Consider the following 14,220-nt stretch of genomic DNA (forward strand, 5'->3'; position numbering starts at 1 on the left):
AGTTTAAAATCTGTGTTCAGAACTGTGGCGATATCCAAAAAGTCAAAATATTTACCTCAATTCCTTTCTTAGTGAATTTCCAAAATAGTTTTATAATATAAATGTCTTCTCTTAAAAAAAAAAAGCCCAATTTTCTTGTAAAAGAGCCATGAACACTATAAAACCACTTGCATTTCTATACCTTCACCTTTACACAACCAGTACACACTCGAATGCCCCCCATAAGCTTAGCAAGCCATTACCAGTGTGACTTTAGCTACTTTAAGACAAAGCCCTATCTTTTACATGACTTTATCTTTCAAAAGTAAACACACCAAGTACAAGACAATCAACTTGATTTTCATCATTTGATTGACTGGAATTTCAATTTCCATCTTTAAACATACCAGAACTTGCCAGATTCTATCTGTATTGGACAATTAAACTAAACTATATTACATTAAATGTTTTGATTACATTCCACAAGTCTCCTTTCATCGTCATAAGATGAATAATTAAAGAGTCAAGTGGTCTCCTCCAGTCTGAGACTCTAAACAGATTAGATCTTTTGGTTTAGGTTCAGTTAAATTCAAGTATTCACCACTAATTAGATTAAGTCTGTTTCTTAAGAACAATCATTAAAGTCAAGTACTTCAGAAAAAAATAAATAAAATAGCTAAATATATAATTCTATATTTGGATTGCAAGAATCAAAGTAAAAGGAAAACCCCCCCCACACACACACAAACACACACGCATGCACATGATTACTTTTTTCACATAAAATGACAGTTTTGATAATTAGACTACTTGGGTTAAATCACCTTCCTTCCTGCTCTTTAAGAAAACAAAAAAGCAAAGACAAGCTAAGCTAGCCTGAGTAAAATCTATGAGCAAAGCACATGTCTGTGGCGTGTCTGTCGGCTCAGTCTCACCAAACCCGGGCCGATTTCAGGAGCATGTCCAGTGTATTCTAGAAAAGACTGATGTTCTGGTGCCATGCTTGGGACTCGGGGAAGTATTTGCAAGAAGAAATAGGATCTTCACTGGGGAGTACAAGACAGCAGAGGGGAGGGCAGAGTGCTGAGGGCCTGTTCTCAAGAGTCCTCCATCAGCCCAAGCAGTCACCTATCGCCTTCTCTTGTAGAGATCCAACCACATGGTCTACACAATGGGTCTTAAAACTTTTGCCTGACTATCAAGTCTTAAAGATACAATTGGATAAAGCACTAAAGATGGAAATAAAGCAGCATCTGAAATCTTAAAATGCATAAAGTACTTTCAGATAGGACATTATCAACGTGACACTCCATCTTAACAGACTGCACATCCCAATGAAACTGTGCCGTCTCTGATGGGCTGGGGAAGGAACATGTTGGCAACTTAGAAATGAAACCCTACACTGACATTCGAGAAAAGAAACAAACTGAGCTGCTCACGGGTATGTTCAGTCCTTCAGCAACACGGGCAGAGCACAAAGGACACCAGACCACCAGGCATTTTCCTGCAGAGAGTACTTACTCCCCGTGCACACATACCCCCTGCACACATACCCCCCTGCACACATACCCCCTGCACACATACCCCCCCTGCACACATACCCCCGAGAGTTCAGAAAAGTTTTGCCACTCTAATTACAACTTTTAAACCTGTCAATTTCCATCCATGCTTAAAAATATAGAGGGAAAGAAAAAATCCTGGAGCGAAAACTAAATTTTTTTCCCTCCTGTCTAAAGAGTAAAGAAAGGAGGAGAGAGAACACTGAAACTTCGGGTAACGACCCTCCCAACAGAGCTGCGCAGAGGCTCGCTCCATCAGACAGACAGGAATGAAGATGGCTTACAGAAACAAGGTGTCTGACGAGGCACGCCTTTAATCGAGTTTTCCGTTCTGAAGGCTTTCCTTGGCTTTCTCTTGTCTGATGAGAGAGATGACTTTGATGCATCCTTTCGTGATTTTGATCATCCACATGATGTTCATCACATCTAAAACAGTGCAAGTAGAAATCCAGACATACTGGCTTGCAAATCCTAACCTTATGTAGGGCTCTGTTCCATATACGGAGTAAAGGTAGAAATACATCGGAGGTATTGCAACGATCCGCACGATGAAAAAGACCACTGTCATAAGAATTCCATTGATGACATTGACTTTGGAAAACTTGGGGTACTTCAAGGTTTCAAAGAACCACCTGATAAGAGAAGCAAAGAAACATCACACTTATTCCGCAGCTCGGGAATCTGCCACCCTACTCTCTTGCTTTAGGCTGAAGGACCACACAACAACTTCTGTGGAGGGGCTGGGGAGATGACTCTGTGGATGCACGGTCTTCTGTGCAAACATGGGGACTTAATTCTGATCCCTGGCACTCAAAATAAAAAACGTGGGTGTAAAAACACTCTTGCAACACTAGTGCTAGGGGAGGGGAGCTGAACGCAGGCAGAAATGGCAAACGCCATGTTCAGTGAGAAAAGATTAAAAAGATAAGGTGGAGAATCAACTGATGAAAACATCTGGGTGTCAACCATATACATGTGTGTACCACACCCACACAAAATGATTTATATCCATGTGTGTGCATGGCACACCCATGGGGTGAGTCAAATGAAGAGGCAAAGTGCCTTGGAGAGTCATCACACCACATAAGAACGGCTGGAGGAGTCATGATACCTACTTCTGGGACATCACTGTAAAGCTACAGTCAAGACACATGGCATCAATGAGAGACACAAAGCAGTGTCACAAAAACCTCAGAGACAGATACATACAAATATACTCAAGTGATTTCTCACTCCGACATTGGGCAGCTCAACAGAAAAAGTATGCCTTTTCTCTACTGTGGAAATATCCATGGGGGTATTAGCAGAGAAATTAACTCGAAGTAGATTAAAAACCTGTACGTAAAATGCACAAGTATAAAAGATCTTAAAAAACAAACAAACAAACAAAAAAACAGAAAAGGTTTGATGAAAGTTTTTAGATATAACACTGAAATGCAAGCCCAGGGTGGGGGCTTGTGGGGGCTGCACATGACTGGTCATCTGAACTTTGCTAGAATTAACAATTTGTACTTTGAGGTCAGGCGTGGTGGTGCACACCTTCAATCCCAGCACACAGGAGGCAAAGGCGGGCAGATCTTGAGTTCCAGGCCAGTCTGGTCAACACAGCGAATGCCAGAACAGCCGGAGCCTCACAAGAAATCATGTCTCAAAACACAAATAAATATAATTTTCACATTGAAAGAAAATAAAAGACAACCATACAGTGGGTAAAAATACATTAATATTTGGTAAAATAGCATATCTAAAATAATACTTAAGGGCTGGAGAGATGGCTCAGTGGTTAGAGCACTGACTGCTCTTCCAGAGGTCCTGAGTTCAAATCCCAGCAACCACATGGCGGCTCACAACCACCTGTAATGAAATCCGACGTCCTCTTCTGGTATGTCTGAAGGCAGTGACACTGTACTTATATAAAACAATCTTTATCTTTAACAAAAAAAATCTTTAAAAAAATAAAATACTTAAAACTCGACAGTATGGGAACAACCCACTTATAACACAGGTAAATGATGGCAAAGATCCCATTACAGATGGGCCAACACATAGAGATGGAGAATGAACATATGAAGCCCAGTGACGCGTGCAGGAGGTTGAGACTGGCTCATATTTGAGCCTGGGCAGTTTGTGACAAGTCTGGACAATGTGGTACAGCCCTTTCCCAAAAAAGCAAACACAGAAAAACCCCCTTCATGCTGAAAGATCAAAAACAAACATGTTCAATGCCGTCTGTCGTTGGGAAAACATCAAGATGGAGACAGACACAGCCACTTTAGAAGGCAGTCTAGCAGGTAGAAAGCTACAGCTTTTCTCACGTTGCTATTATAGAAACACCAGGCCTGAGGCACTCAACCCACTTCAGAGAAATGGATGATGGTGAAGATCGAGGAAGGCGACAAGGACAGCTTGCCAGGAAGCAAAGATGGAGTTGGAAGTTTGGGGGAAGGTGTGGCAGAAGCGGGTGAGACAGCCTCAGCTGGGGAGAACTCTGTGCCACACTAAAGGGCTCGAATTTTATCCTCTAAGCAGCAAGGTGCCTCGAGTCATTTTCACTGTGAAAAATGGCAGCGCAGAGAGCAGAGCTGCGGGAGCTCAGTGGTCTACAGACAGATCAGTGAAGAGGAAGATGTGGACATTCACATCGGAACTCTGGAGACCGGACGGTCCAGCTTTTTGGCTTTGTGGGGGGTTGGGCGAAAGCAAGCATAAGGAAGCAATCAATTGTGGTGATGACCAGAGAGAATGAAAGCACAGCAGCGGCAGAACAACCTGTAGACATGAGGCAATAGAATTGAAACCCTGGCTCGGAACCTTTAGGAAACTGGTAGTGACCTTGAACTCCTGCGCCTCCTGGGCCTCCTGCTTCTAATTCCCACCGCTGAGATTAAAAACATATAAACATTCTCTCCTGAAGCAAGTAAGATTAGAATAAATATGAGACATGGGCAAACAAAGGTTAACTACGCTTCTCCCATTTCTTCTTTTCTGATTGGCATGAGAAATGACAACTCTCTGTCCCACTGCATAAAAAAAAAAAAAAGGAAAGAAAGGAAAGGAGGGAGGAGGGAAGTCAGCCAGGCTAATTACTCACACACATACTAATATCTGATATCTCCTGATAAAAAGATTAAAGGTATTTATAGCAGACCAGCCTCGAGTGTTGGATGCTTTTAGAAGAATATGGTCATCTAGGACTGCTTATCACCAACAACCAAGGAGGGTATGGTTGTGACTGACCTTCTCGGGATGCTACAGAAGCTAGTCAGCCATCTGAATATTAAGCAAAAGAAGTCTTATACCTAGTGAACTCATCTGTGCCATACTACACAGATGATCCAGTGTGTCCAATACAGAAAGGATGTGCTCGTGTTCATGACATCTCCCTGCTGTGCCCATACCTTATGGTTACCAGTATCTGTGAACTCATTCACAAGGCTTGAAATGGTGTAAGCTTCATAACTCACATGTATCTGATTTGAGATTCCTGCTCTGTGATATCCCATAGTAAATCATAAAAGGCTAAATAAAGGCCTTCTTTGGATTTGGGATTTTTGGCTGAAGACTTGAAGGGTAGTTCATTTTCTTAGATTTGGGAGAAATGAAAGATAAGGGAACTTCAGGAAGCAAGGTGAGGACAGCCCACGGGGAAGGCAGAGACAATACAAATCCATGCTCAGTAGTCTCAAAGTCACAGACAGAGCTGGCAATACATGGGACATGCCACAGAGGACTCTGAAAAGTACAGAGACGAGTAAGCAAGATGCTTTTAGGAAGAAAACTGGCATTGAAAGAATGCCGGGAAAGACAGCTCTGAAGCAGCCAAGCATGGAGAATCTGCAGGCTAAGTGTAGAACCAGACATGGGAAGGCCGGAACTGCTCAACAGCTCAAGCATCTGACTCAACAGACATCTGTATTTATCTATCGTAAAAACTCTCCACCACAGACAACAGAGGAAACAGAAGCAGAATGGGCAGGGGGATGGGCGTCCTCTCTTCCTTCAGGAACGTAAGGGTAGGCTGTCAATCAAGACTTGCTTTCAAAGAACAGAAGAGAGAAGAAAACATTTCTTGGTGGTGGGAGTTGACAATGTCAAGGCCAAGCATCCCTGCCAAGGCACAGCAGGAGGAGCTCCTACCTGCAATCTCTTCATGAGAAAAGCATCCAGTGAGGCCAAACTGGGGGATACTGTATGAGAAAACGGCAGTTCTCAGCAGAGAATCTAGGTGAGGGAAATCAAGGAAAGTCAAGAAGCCATTATAGATCAGGAGATGACAGAGACATGCTATTAGACCAGAGAGATGTCATGTCCAGTATGACAGAGATCCTGGAACAGGAGGAGGAGGCTGAGTGTGGAGTCCTGTGCCCACCAGCTGTCCAAGCCACAGCTCTCTGCTGTCACAGCTAGTCTCTGGGAAAGAGAGATGTTAATGGCAAGGGAGTGATGGTTTGAACACTGACATGGGAACTCAAACTACAAACATCCTGGACACAAACATGGAGGAAGGCTTCGCTGTACAAGGTGCAAGGAACAAAGTAGAGAGACCAGTGGAAATGCACACCTCAGGAACGTTCACTTGTACACGTTCCTCATTTGTGCAATGGTAACAATTCACACCAAAGACTCAGCATCTTGTAGAAAAGGTTTCCACAGATTAACATTAAACCACACAACTTAAAAACTGGTAAGGTTTGTAACCTACCTCTGATTTACAAAAGGGCTGGAAAGCTCAGCAAGCAGGCGGAAGTTGGCAATATACGCAAGCACTCCGTATTTCTGGATGAGAGACAGAAACAGTATCAGAGACTTACCAAAATATAAAAAACGTCCTAGACAGTCATTGCTGTCCATCGCTATAAAAACAGCAGGTTTCTGCATTTTATCATTACACAAACTTTCTTCTTTTACAAACTTTTTCTTTTAGGTGTAGGAATGTGAGCTTAAATGTTTGTATGTATGGGCATCATATGCATGCCTACTTCCCTGGGAGACCATAAGAAGGTGTCAGATCCCCGAGATCTGTAGTTACAGAAAGATGTAGCCATCACATGGGTGCTGGGAAGGGCAGTAAGGGATCTTAACTACTAAATTATTCTCCAGCCTCACTTCCTTTTGCAGACTTCACAGATGGGCTAAGAACTCTACAGGTGATAAGCAGTAGTCTGTCACACACTTGGATACATGTTTTCCTAGGAGAAAAGCCAGCAACTGGCTAACTCTAAACTAACACACTCTACAACCGTCACAGAATCCTCAAACCACTGTAGGAAAAGCAATACATACCAGTGAGCATCTCAAAAGTTAGAGCATCATACAGTCAACACCAATGGGCATACTGTTAATATCCATTATAAAGCAGAAGTGCTTGAACAATCTGCAGCATATATTTGCTAAACACAACTACATGCCAAATCTTGTCTATCACATTTGATCTAGAAATACATACTTGTCAATCAGAAGATTCTAGAGCATATGCATACCCATGCACGAGTGCGAATGCACGCACACGTGCGCACACACACACACATGCACACGCACACGGGGGTGGGAGTAAAGTTGCCGTTAGCAAATGGAAGTCACTCCAGCATCTCCAGTCATACTGAGTTATGATACATCTCAGAGAATCTGCCCACCCCCAGTCCAGTAGACGTACACTGAACTTGGCAAGCTATTTTCTGGCCAGTCGTGCCATGCTAAATTAAAATGACATGAAGCATTACAAATTGAATTTTTATCTGAAAACATTTTTTACTACTTATCTACATCATTATTTGGGGGATTTGGCCACAGAATTGCTTTACTGAATCTACTTTTTTTTTTTCTTCCTGTTTTCAAGTTAATTGTCTTTGGTGACCTCAGAATGTATGTGTTAAGAAAGGAGGAGGGCTAGCCAAGGACCAAACCAGCAGGCAAGATGAGCTCTGTGAGTGAACGACTAGCTAACTTGTCACAGTGACCCAGAACACTGGGACCTAAAAAGTGTGAGGTGTCAGGATGTGTGTTTACACACTTCACACAGAAACCTGTGAATGGTAACAGTGCCAATTAGTCATTAGGAACAAAACTAACAAAACATTAGGAACAAAACTAAAGGGTTTTCTTTTGTTTGTTCGTTGTTTTTTACTCCCAACTGCCATTCTTTAGTGTCCCCTTACCTCTGTTGACCACTGCAATTCTACAGGGTATATTGTGTGTTACAAACATGCAGCACAACCTAAGAACAATATAAACGCAACAGGACAAACTAAGGGTATTATCTAGAATGAGTTTAAACAACTTTTCTTTCTGTCTCATGATACAACAGCAGGACATGTTTCTTTCCTATTCCCTTTTTCAGTAACAGCTCTTCGTTACCAATGACAACCTGCAGCCTTTTTTTAGACACATTGTATAAAACTACTACAATGAAGCGCAGGCTTTGCTTTGACTTGGGCTTCAGCTCCTCAGCCAGCATGTCCATTGGCCATCCTTATGAGAAGCCCAGGTTACATGTTCTCCAACAAAGATGCTAGGATATGAAAAGGAGTTTTGATTGCAAAATCAAAGTAAATTTCCGGTTCCCCAGAAACATCTGGCCACTTTGTATCTAAACTCTTATTTTAGGAGACCAGCTGCTGTCAGTTCAAGGCAGGGAGAAACTCATCCTTTATATGACATTGTGTTTTTCTACTCAAAAGTCCCCTGGACTCCCTGACAAGTTATGACAGAGTCTTGTTTGATGGGGCTAACATTTTCTAGTACATTTTGTTGTTTTTGAGACAGTGTCTGATAGAGCTCATGCTGACTTTGGACTCCCTAGATAACCAGAGTTGACTTTCAACCCCTTATCTCAGCTCCACCTCCTGCCTCCACCATATCTGATACTAAGAGCAGCTATACAGCCCAGAGCTTTATGCTTACTAGACAAGCACTGGACCACCCAGCTACATTTTCATCCCCTACTTTGTATTTACATTTTGAAGCTACCTTGTTGCCAAAAAATTGAGTAACTACTTTATTGTGTGAATTTTTTCTTGCAATCAACATACAACATCAAACTTAAATGTTGATGGTTCTCTCCTATGACCTCCTCCAGTCAAGGCACTCTTGAGAAACTGCCCACAAACATTTGCCTTACTATACTATTCTCATTTCATCCTCAACTTATTTATAATTAAAGTAAATCCTCCAAGTCACAACTCAGAAAATATGAGTTTGTAGCAGCTGGCTTATGAAGATCTTTGTGGCCAGCAAGAATCATGGCTGTCTCGTGGGCATGTGTCTTCGGACGCTCTTATCCTCACATAAAGTTAATATTTTAGTTAAGAGGTTCTGTAGGTTTTGATGAAATTTAAACATGATCAAATACTTCCCACCTTTGGCAAGACATTTACATGCTGACATTGGTCAAAATGTGTGCATGTGGTACCTGCCAAATATGCAGATGAGCAACACCCCATTTGCATGTTAACAATGTGCCACCATTTTGTTTTCTATGTCTAAAATCTTTACAGAAATGTAAAGTTCACTTTGAAATTCTGTTTTTCAAAAAGCACCCCAAAGTGGGGGTTGGGCACTTTTTGTTGCCATGACTCAAAGTGTCATGTGACTTTGGGAGTCTGATCACTGCTCCCATAGACAGAGTTAGGTCTATGTTGTAAAAGGTCAAAGCATCTTTTCAGTCCCACAATCTTCCTCCCTGTAACCATTCTGTCAAGAAGGAATCTGAGTTACAGCCCTGGAATTAGGAAATTCAGGTTTATTCAATTTCATGTAGCAGACAAGCTAACTCAAGTCCTGCTGCTTTCAACTGAACATCCATGTTTTTCTGGAAGATAAAGAAAGTACAGCTTTAGGTAGAGCTGCCCATTTCATCCTAGACTTGTGAAATTCCACGAGCTTCTGTGCCTTTAACTCTTCCACTAAAACTGGGTTGATTTGGGAGGGTTGTAACTGAGAACCAAGTGCTGGGTAAATATGAAGGATCTCAAAAGAATGTGTCACAGTTCTAGAAGGCAAAAGTCCAGGTGACGGTGCGAACATGTGTATGACCATGAAGGTCAAGGAATTCTCTGCTCCACCCTTGCTGCCAGCCCCAGACGGTTCCCCCACTTTGGTGACCTAACTCTCTTCTTCACACAGAATTCCTGGGCCCAAATTACCCTCTTTTAAATGGACACCAGTAACTGTATTAAAGGCCTCTCCTGCTACAGTATGAATTCCTCTTAACTAATTATGTATGCAAGCAGACCTATTTCCTATACACATTCAGAGATTCAACATATGAATGTTGGAGGGAACTGCATCCAACTCATGCCCATGGAGTCCCCAGTTCTTTTCTGCACACTGCATAGTTTGTTTTGTTTCTACTACATTTCTCTGTAATTCACTGTTATAGGTCATGTGATGAGTGTGTGTATACACACACATATACCTATTATATATATATATATATATATATATATATATATATATATATATATGTAAATATGTATACACACATATACATATGTTTCCATATACAAGAATAATAACCTTTTATCAGTGATGTCTGGGTATTCTGGTATAGTATCTTAAGTCATCTTATTTTTATTACATAAACTCTTAGAGCATATAGTCACTCTAGAAAATTCAACTTATAGATTAAGCCAATACTATCTCAATGCGCATCACAACTGTAAGTCCAACATCTAAAGTTCAAGAGGGACTATCACTGCTCACAATGAAAGCACGCTTCAGTTTCATCAGAATGTCCCAGTGATGATCAGAGTTGCCACGGACAGTTTCACATCATGGGAAGGGTTTCCTGGGATGTAGGATTTTGAATATGTCTCCCATTGGTAGGTCACACTCATTTTTGTTTTGTTATAAACCAATTTTAACACAAATCACATTTGCAGCTAGGAGACAAAAGGATGAAGAGCAGAACATCCTGACCTCTCCAATTTGTGCAGCACGAAGCACTTTAAAATAACAGGAAACAAATTACTACTCACAATGCAAGTTCATGCATATTTTATGTGCATTCTTAATAAAAAAAAACTGCAGTGACTTGTTTAAAGTACAGATAAATTTGTCCAGAAGAATCGGTTAGGGAGGTGGGAGAGAGGGCTCAGCAGATGAAAGCACTTGCCACTCTTGCAGAGGACTCGCCTTTGGCTCACGGCACCCAGACACGTGATGCTCCACATATACAATTAGGCATACAGACGCATGCATATAAAAATAATAAATAAATCTTTTTAAAAACGAGCTGGTGGGCATTTGACTTAAAGGGTTAAGTGTCAGCAAGTTAGCATGCCTGCTCTGCCAGTACTGACTGCAGGTTCTAGCCAATGTAGCTACAAAACAAGTCTCAGAAGAAAACAGTACATTAAAAAGAAAAATAAGATTAGAAGAATAATTGTTTAATTTATGTAATCCAAATAAAATAAGAAAACCGGATTCTCTGCCTTTTTTTTTTTTCTATAAATTCTGTAGTGGATTAAAGCAAGAGAGATAAACTTTGAAAATATATACATAACTCTTGAGGTAAATCACACAAAGGGAAAAGTTATTTTTAATGGGATTCTTACTTGAATCAGATGCAAAATCTTTTATTTTGTTCCAACAATCCCTCCATTTTGGCTGTTTCTGTCTGTCTGTCTAGCTGTCTCTCCTTACCTCCATTCTCATTTTCTTTTGAGACAGGGTTTCATTATATACCATAGGCAAGCCTTCAGACTCATTATACACTAGACACAAGCCTGTGACCCTCCTGGCACTGCAGGTGTGGGCCACCACTGAGTCACTCCTTTAGGTTAGGTGTTTTAAGTCTGGCACGTGACATAATTATGCCCAGTGTAGCTGAGCAGACATGTACAAAACATGAGCTAATATGTTCCTAAAGTCTGCCAACTTCCTTGCCAAATGACTTCCTGTGTCCTTCAAAGGCCCAGCTTTTGCAAAGGTAAGTGCCACTACCAGATTTCTATCCTAAATCTTACTTATTGACTGATTTACTTATGTTGTGTATACAGCTACTTTGCCTATGTGTTTATAGGTGTGCCACATGTGTCCCTGGTGCCAGGGAGGCCAGAAGAGTATGTCAGAACCCCTGGGTCCTGAGTTACAAGCAGTTATGAGCTACCATATGGTACTGGAAATTGAGCCAGGTCCTCTGGACGAGCAGCTAGTGACTGCTCTTGACTGCTGAGCCATCTCTCCAGCTGTCCCTAATTTTTAAAAACTTATAACTTTAAAAGCATTTTAAAATAGACATCCAAAAGTCATAAAAACATAATGAAGTAATAAAGTAGCAAGAGTCCTGGTCTTAATTAAATCTAAAAATTTTTCTCTATAGTTAATAGCAAGCTCAAAAGTACTCTCAGGAAGTAGACTATGTTGAAAACAGTCACCAGCCACTCCTTCCAGCTCCTTTCATAGTTCATAGGATAAAATGTGGCCTTCAACCAAGGCACCAAATTATGACCAGAGACAACATCATTTACGATATCCTTTAAACATCAAGTTTAAAATGGTACCTTTGACATGTCTTTCTCTACCCATATTCACCCAAAGTGCAAATCCTCCACATTGTAAGACAAGAGGCCTTCTAAATTCTCTCCTCCCAGGAAAACCTTCACTTTCTTACTTGGAGCCCAGCAGCTCCTTGGTGCCTTGAACAAAGTGGTCTGGGAACTTGCTAGATATACACAGGCCTTTATTATTCTTTTGAAAAGGCTTCAGATGAGTTTTAATAAAGGGATGTTGCATTGCTGCTCCATTTCCCAGGAAAAAAAATTCAAATTGAAAGTATCAGGAACAAATCATATTACACCAATAAGATGTGCAGCTTAACTACCTAAGACGGGTGAGATTGAAACCCTCAGCACACAGCAACCCTGTTCCCAAGGTTGTACCAGACCTGTTAAGAAAAGCTGTGAATAGCAACAGCACAAACACAAAAGTATGCTCCTTATCCAAGAAAAAGATGAACGCAAGTTAACACAGATTTTAAGATCTTCCTTAGGACATGAAGGTCATACATGAGATAACAGGACCATGTGTGCTGTAACCTCTGTGGACACGTGTCTGAATTCTGCCCTGGGAGTGAACAGAGGAACTCGGCCTGGTCATTGGAGGATGTTTAGGTTTTGTGGTCTATATGGCAGTGTCTCTGGGGTAGAGGGGAATAAAGATGAGAAAATAATTAAAGAGAGAGAGAGAGAGAGAGAGAGAGAGAGAGAGAGACAGAGAGAGACAGAGACAGAGAGAGACAGAGACAGAGAGAGACAGAGACAGAGAGACAGAGACAGAGAGAGACAGAGCGACAGAGAGAGATTAATGGAGCTCTGAGTCCATTTCCTATGATTCTCCAGGCCTTCAGCAATGAATATACTTCAGCAATGCAACAGTCCTTTTCTTTTAAGATTTATTATTGTGTGTGAGATTGCTATGTGTGTGTGCACACAGCAGAACTGAAAGCAGACTCTGAAGTCTCTTCTTCCACCTTCATAAAACACCTGGAGATGGAACTCAGGTCCCATGCTTACACAGCAAGTGCCTCTGCCTGCTGAGCCATCACACGGCCCCACTTACTTTCTTTAATGTTTACGTGTTCTCTGCATATGGGTCTCATGGGTACACCCATGCATACATGTGGCAGAGGCAGAATTCACCAGCTTCCATGGCTAGCTGCCTCCCTTCCACCCGACAAGTTCTTTCACTGAGATCTGACTCTCTCCATCCCTCCAACACTGGAGGAACAGATGCACACTGCCAAGTCAGGCTTTTGAATGGGTACTGAGGACCCAAACTCAGGTTCTAACACCTACCCAGCAAGCACTTTGCACTGAGCCATCTCTGCAAGCCTAGACATGCATTATTCTTGAGCTTCATCCAAAATGTACTCTGCCAACCCTGGAGCTAGGGATGAGTAGTCTAGGTTTTCCCAGGCGTGCAGGTGGTCCCAGTATGTAGCAAACTGAGTAGTGTCTTGAGACCTTTATGTCTCAAGGAGCTAACTCTCTTTGCTGTGGTTAACAATCACTTACAAACACCTCCAGCATATCAGACAGTATTTTCCAGGAGTATCTCCCACACTTCCTCAAAAGTTGTCTCCCTTAACTACCGGTTAGGTCAGTTTCTCCACAGATCTCTTTGCCTCTTACAGGCCCAGTGCCTGACAAGGACCGAAGTCCTGAACCTTACTGGGTGTTATATCCATAAAGACTGGCACAGCAGTTGACCCATTTTCCCTGAGCTGAATCTTGTCTTAAACAGGAGCATCCCCTGAGGCCAAGAGCTCATTCACCTCTGAAGAAAAGCCAACTAAAAGCAGAAAGTGGAAACCCTTTCTATTGCATGATATATCTACAACTGGCCACCACCACAGAACAATCTCGGAAAACATTGTGAATTCCTTCTCTCTGCACCTGCAGACTCTTCTCAGCAGGTGTTGAAGTCTCCTCCCTCCTCCCTGAAGCTGGGTTGGCACTGGCCACTCAGGTGATTGATGGAAGACTGTGGTATCTGTCCTGTGTGTCCCAGATGGGTCAGAAGAAGCCCTGCTCCCTCCCCGGGACTCCTGAAACATCACTCTTTCAGAAAATGCCTGCCCGGTGCATGAAGACAACCAGTTTCAGGAGAAACAACCACATGCCATGCTGTCTTCCAGTTCTCACTGAGATCCCAGCAGAGAGCCTACAGCACCTGACACCTG

The 14,220-nt window shown here is 42.0% G+C and overlaps 1 protein-coding gene across 1 annotated transcript in view; it reads right to left on the bottom strand.

The window, feature by feature from the left end:
- Window positions 1-1,630: 1,630 nt before the first annotated feature.
- Window positions 1,631-14,220, bottom strand: part of LOC308420185 (TLC domain-containing protein 4) — a 51,841-nt gene continuing 39,251 nt past the window's right edge. Inside the window, exons 7-8 of the mRNA XM_080916093.1 lie at window positions 6,241-6,314; window positions 1,631-2,170 (exon numbers count right to left, since the gene is read on the bottom strand). Of these exons, the coding sequence (XP_080772219.1) occupies window positions 1,852-2,170; window positions 6,241-6,314 (393 nt within the window). The 3' untranslated portion in view covers window positions 1,631-1,851. The remainder of the gene's footprint in view (window positions 2,171-6,240; window positions 6,315-14,220) is intronic.

Source organism: Micromys minutus, assembly GCF_963924665.1.
Source record: "Micromys minutus genome assembly, chromosome: 4".
NCBI classification, from domain to species: domain Eukaryota; kingdom Metazoa; phylum Chordata; class Mammalia; order Rodentia; family Muridae; genus Micromys; species Micromys minutus.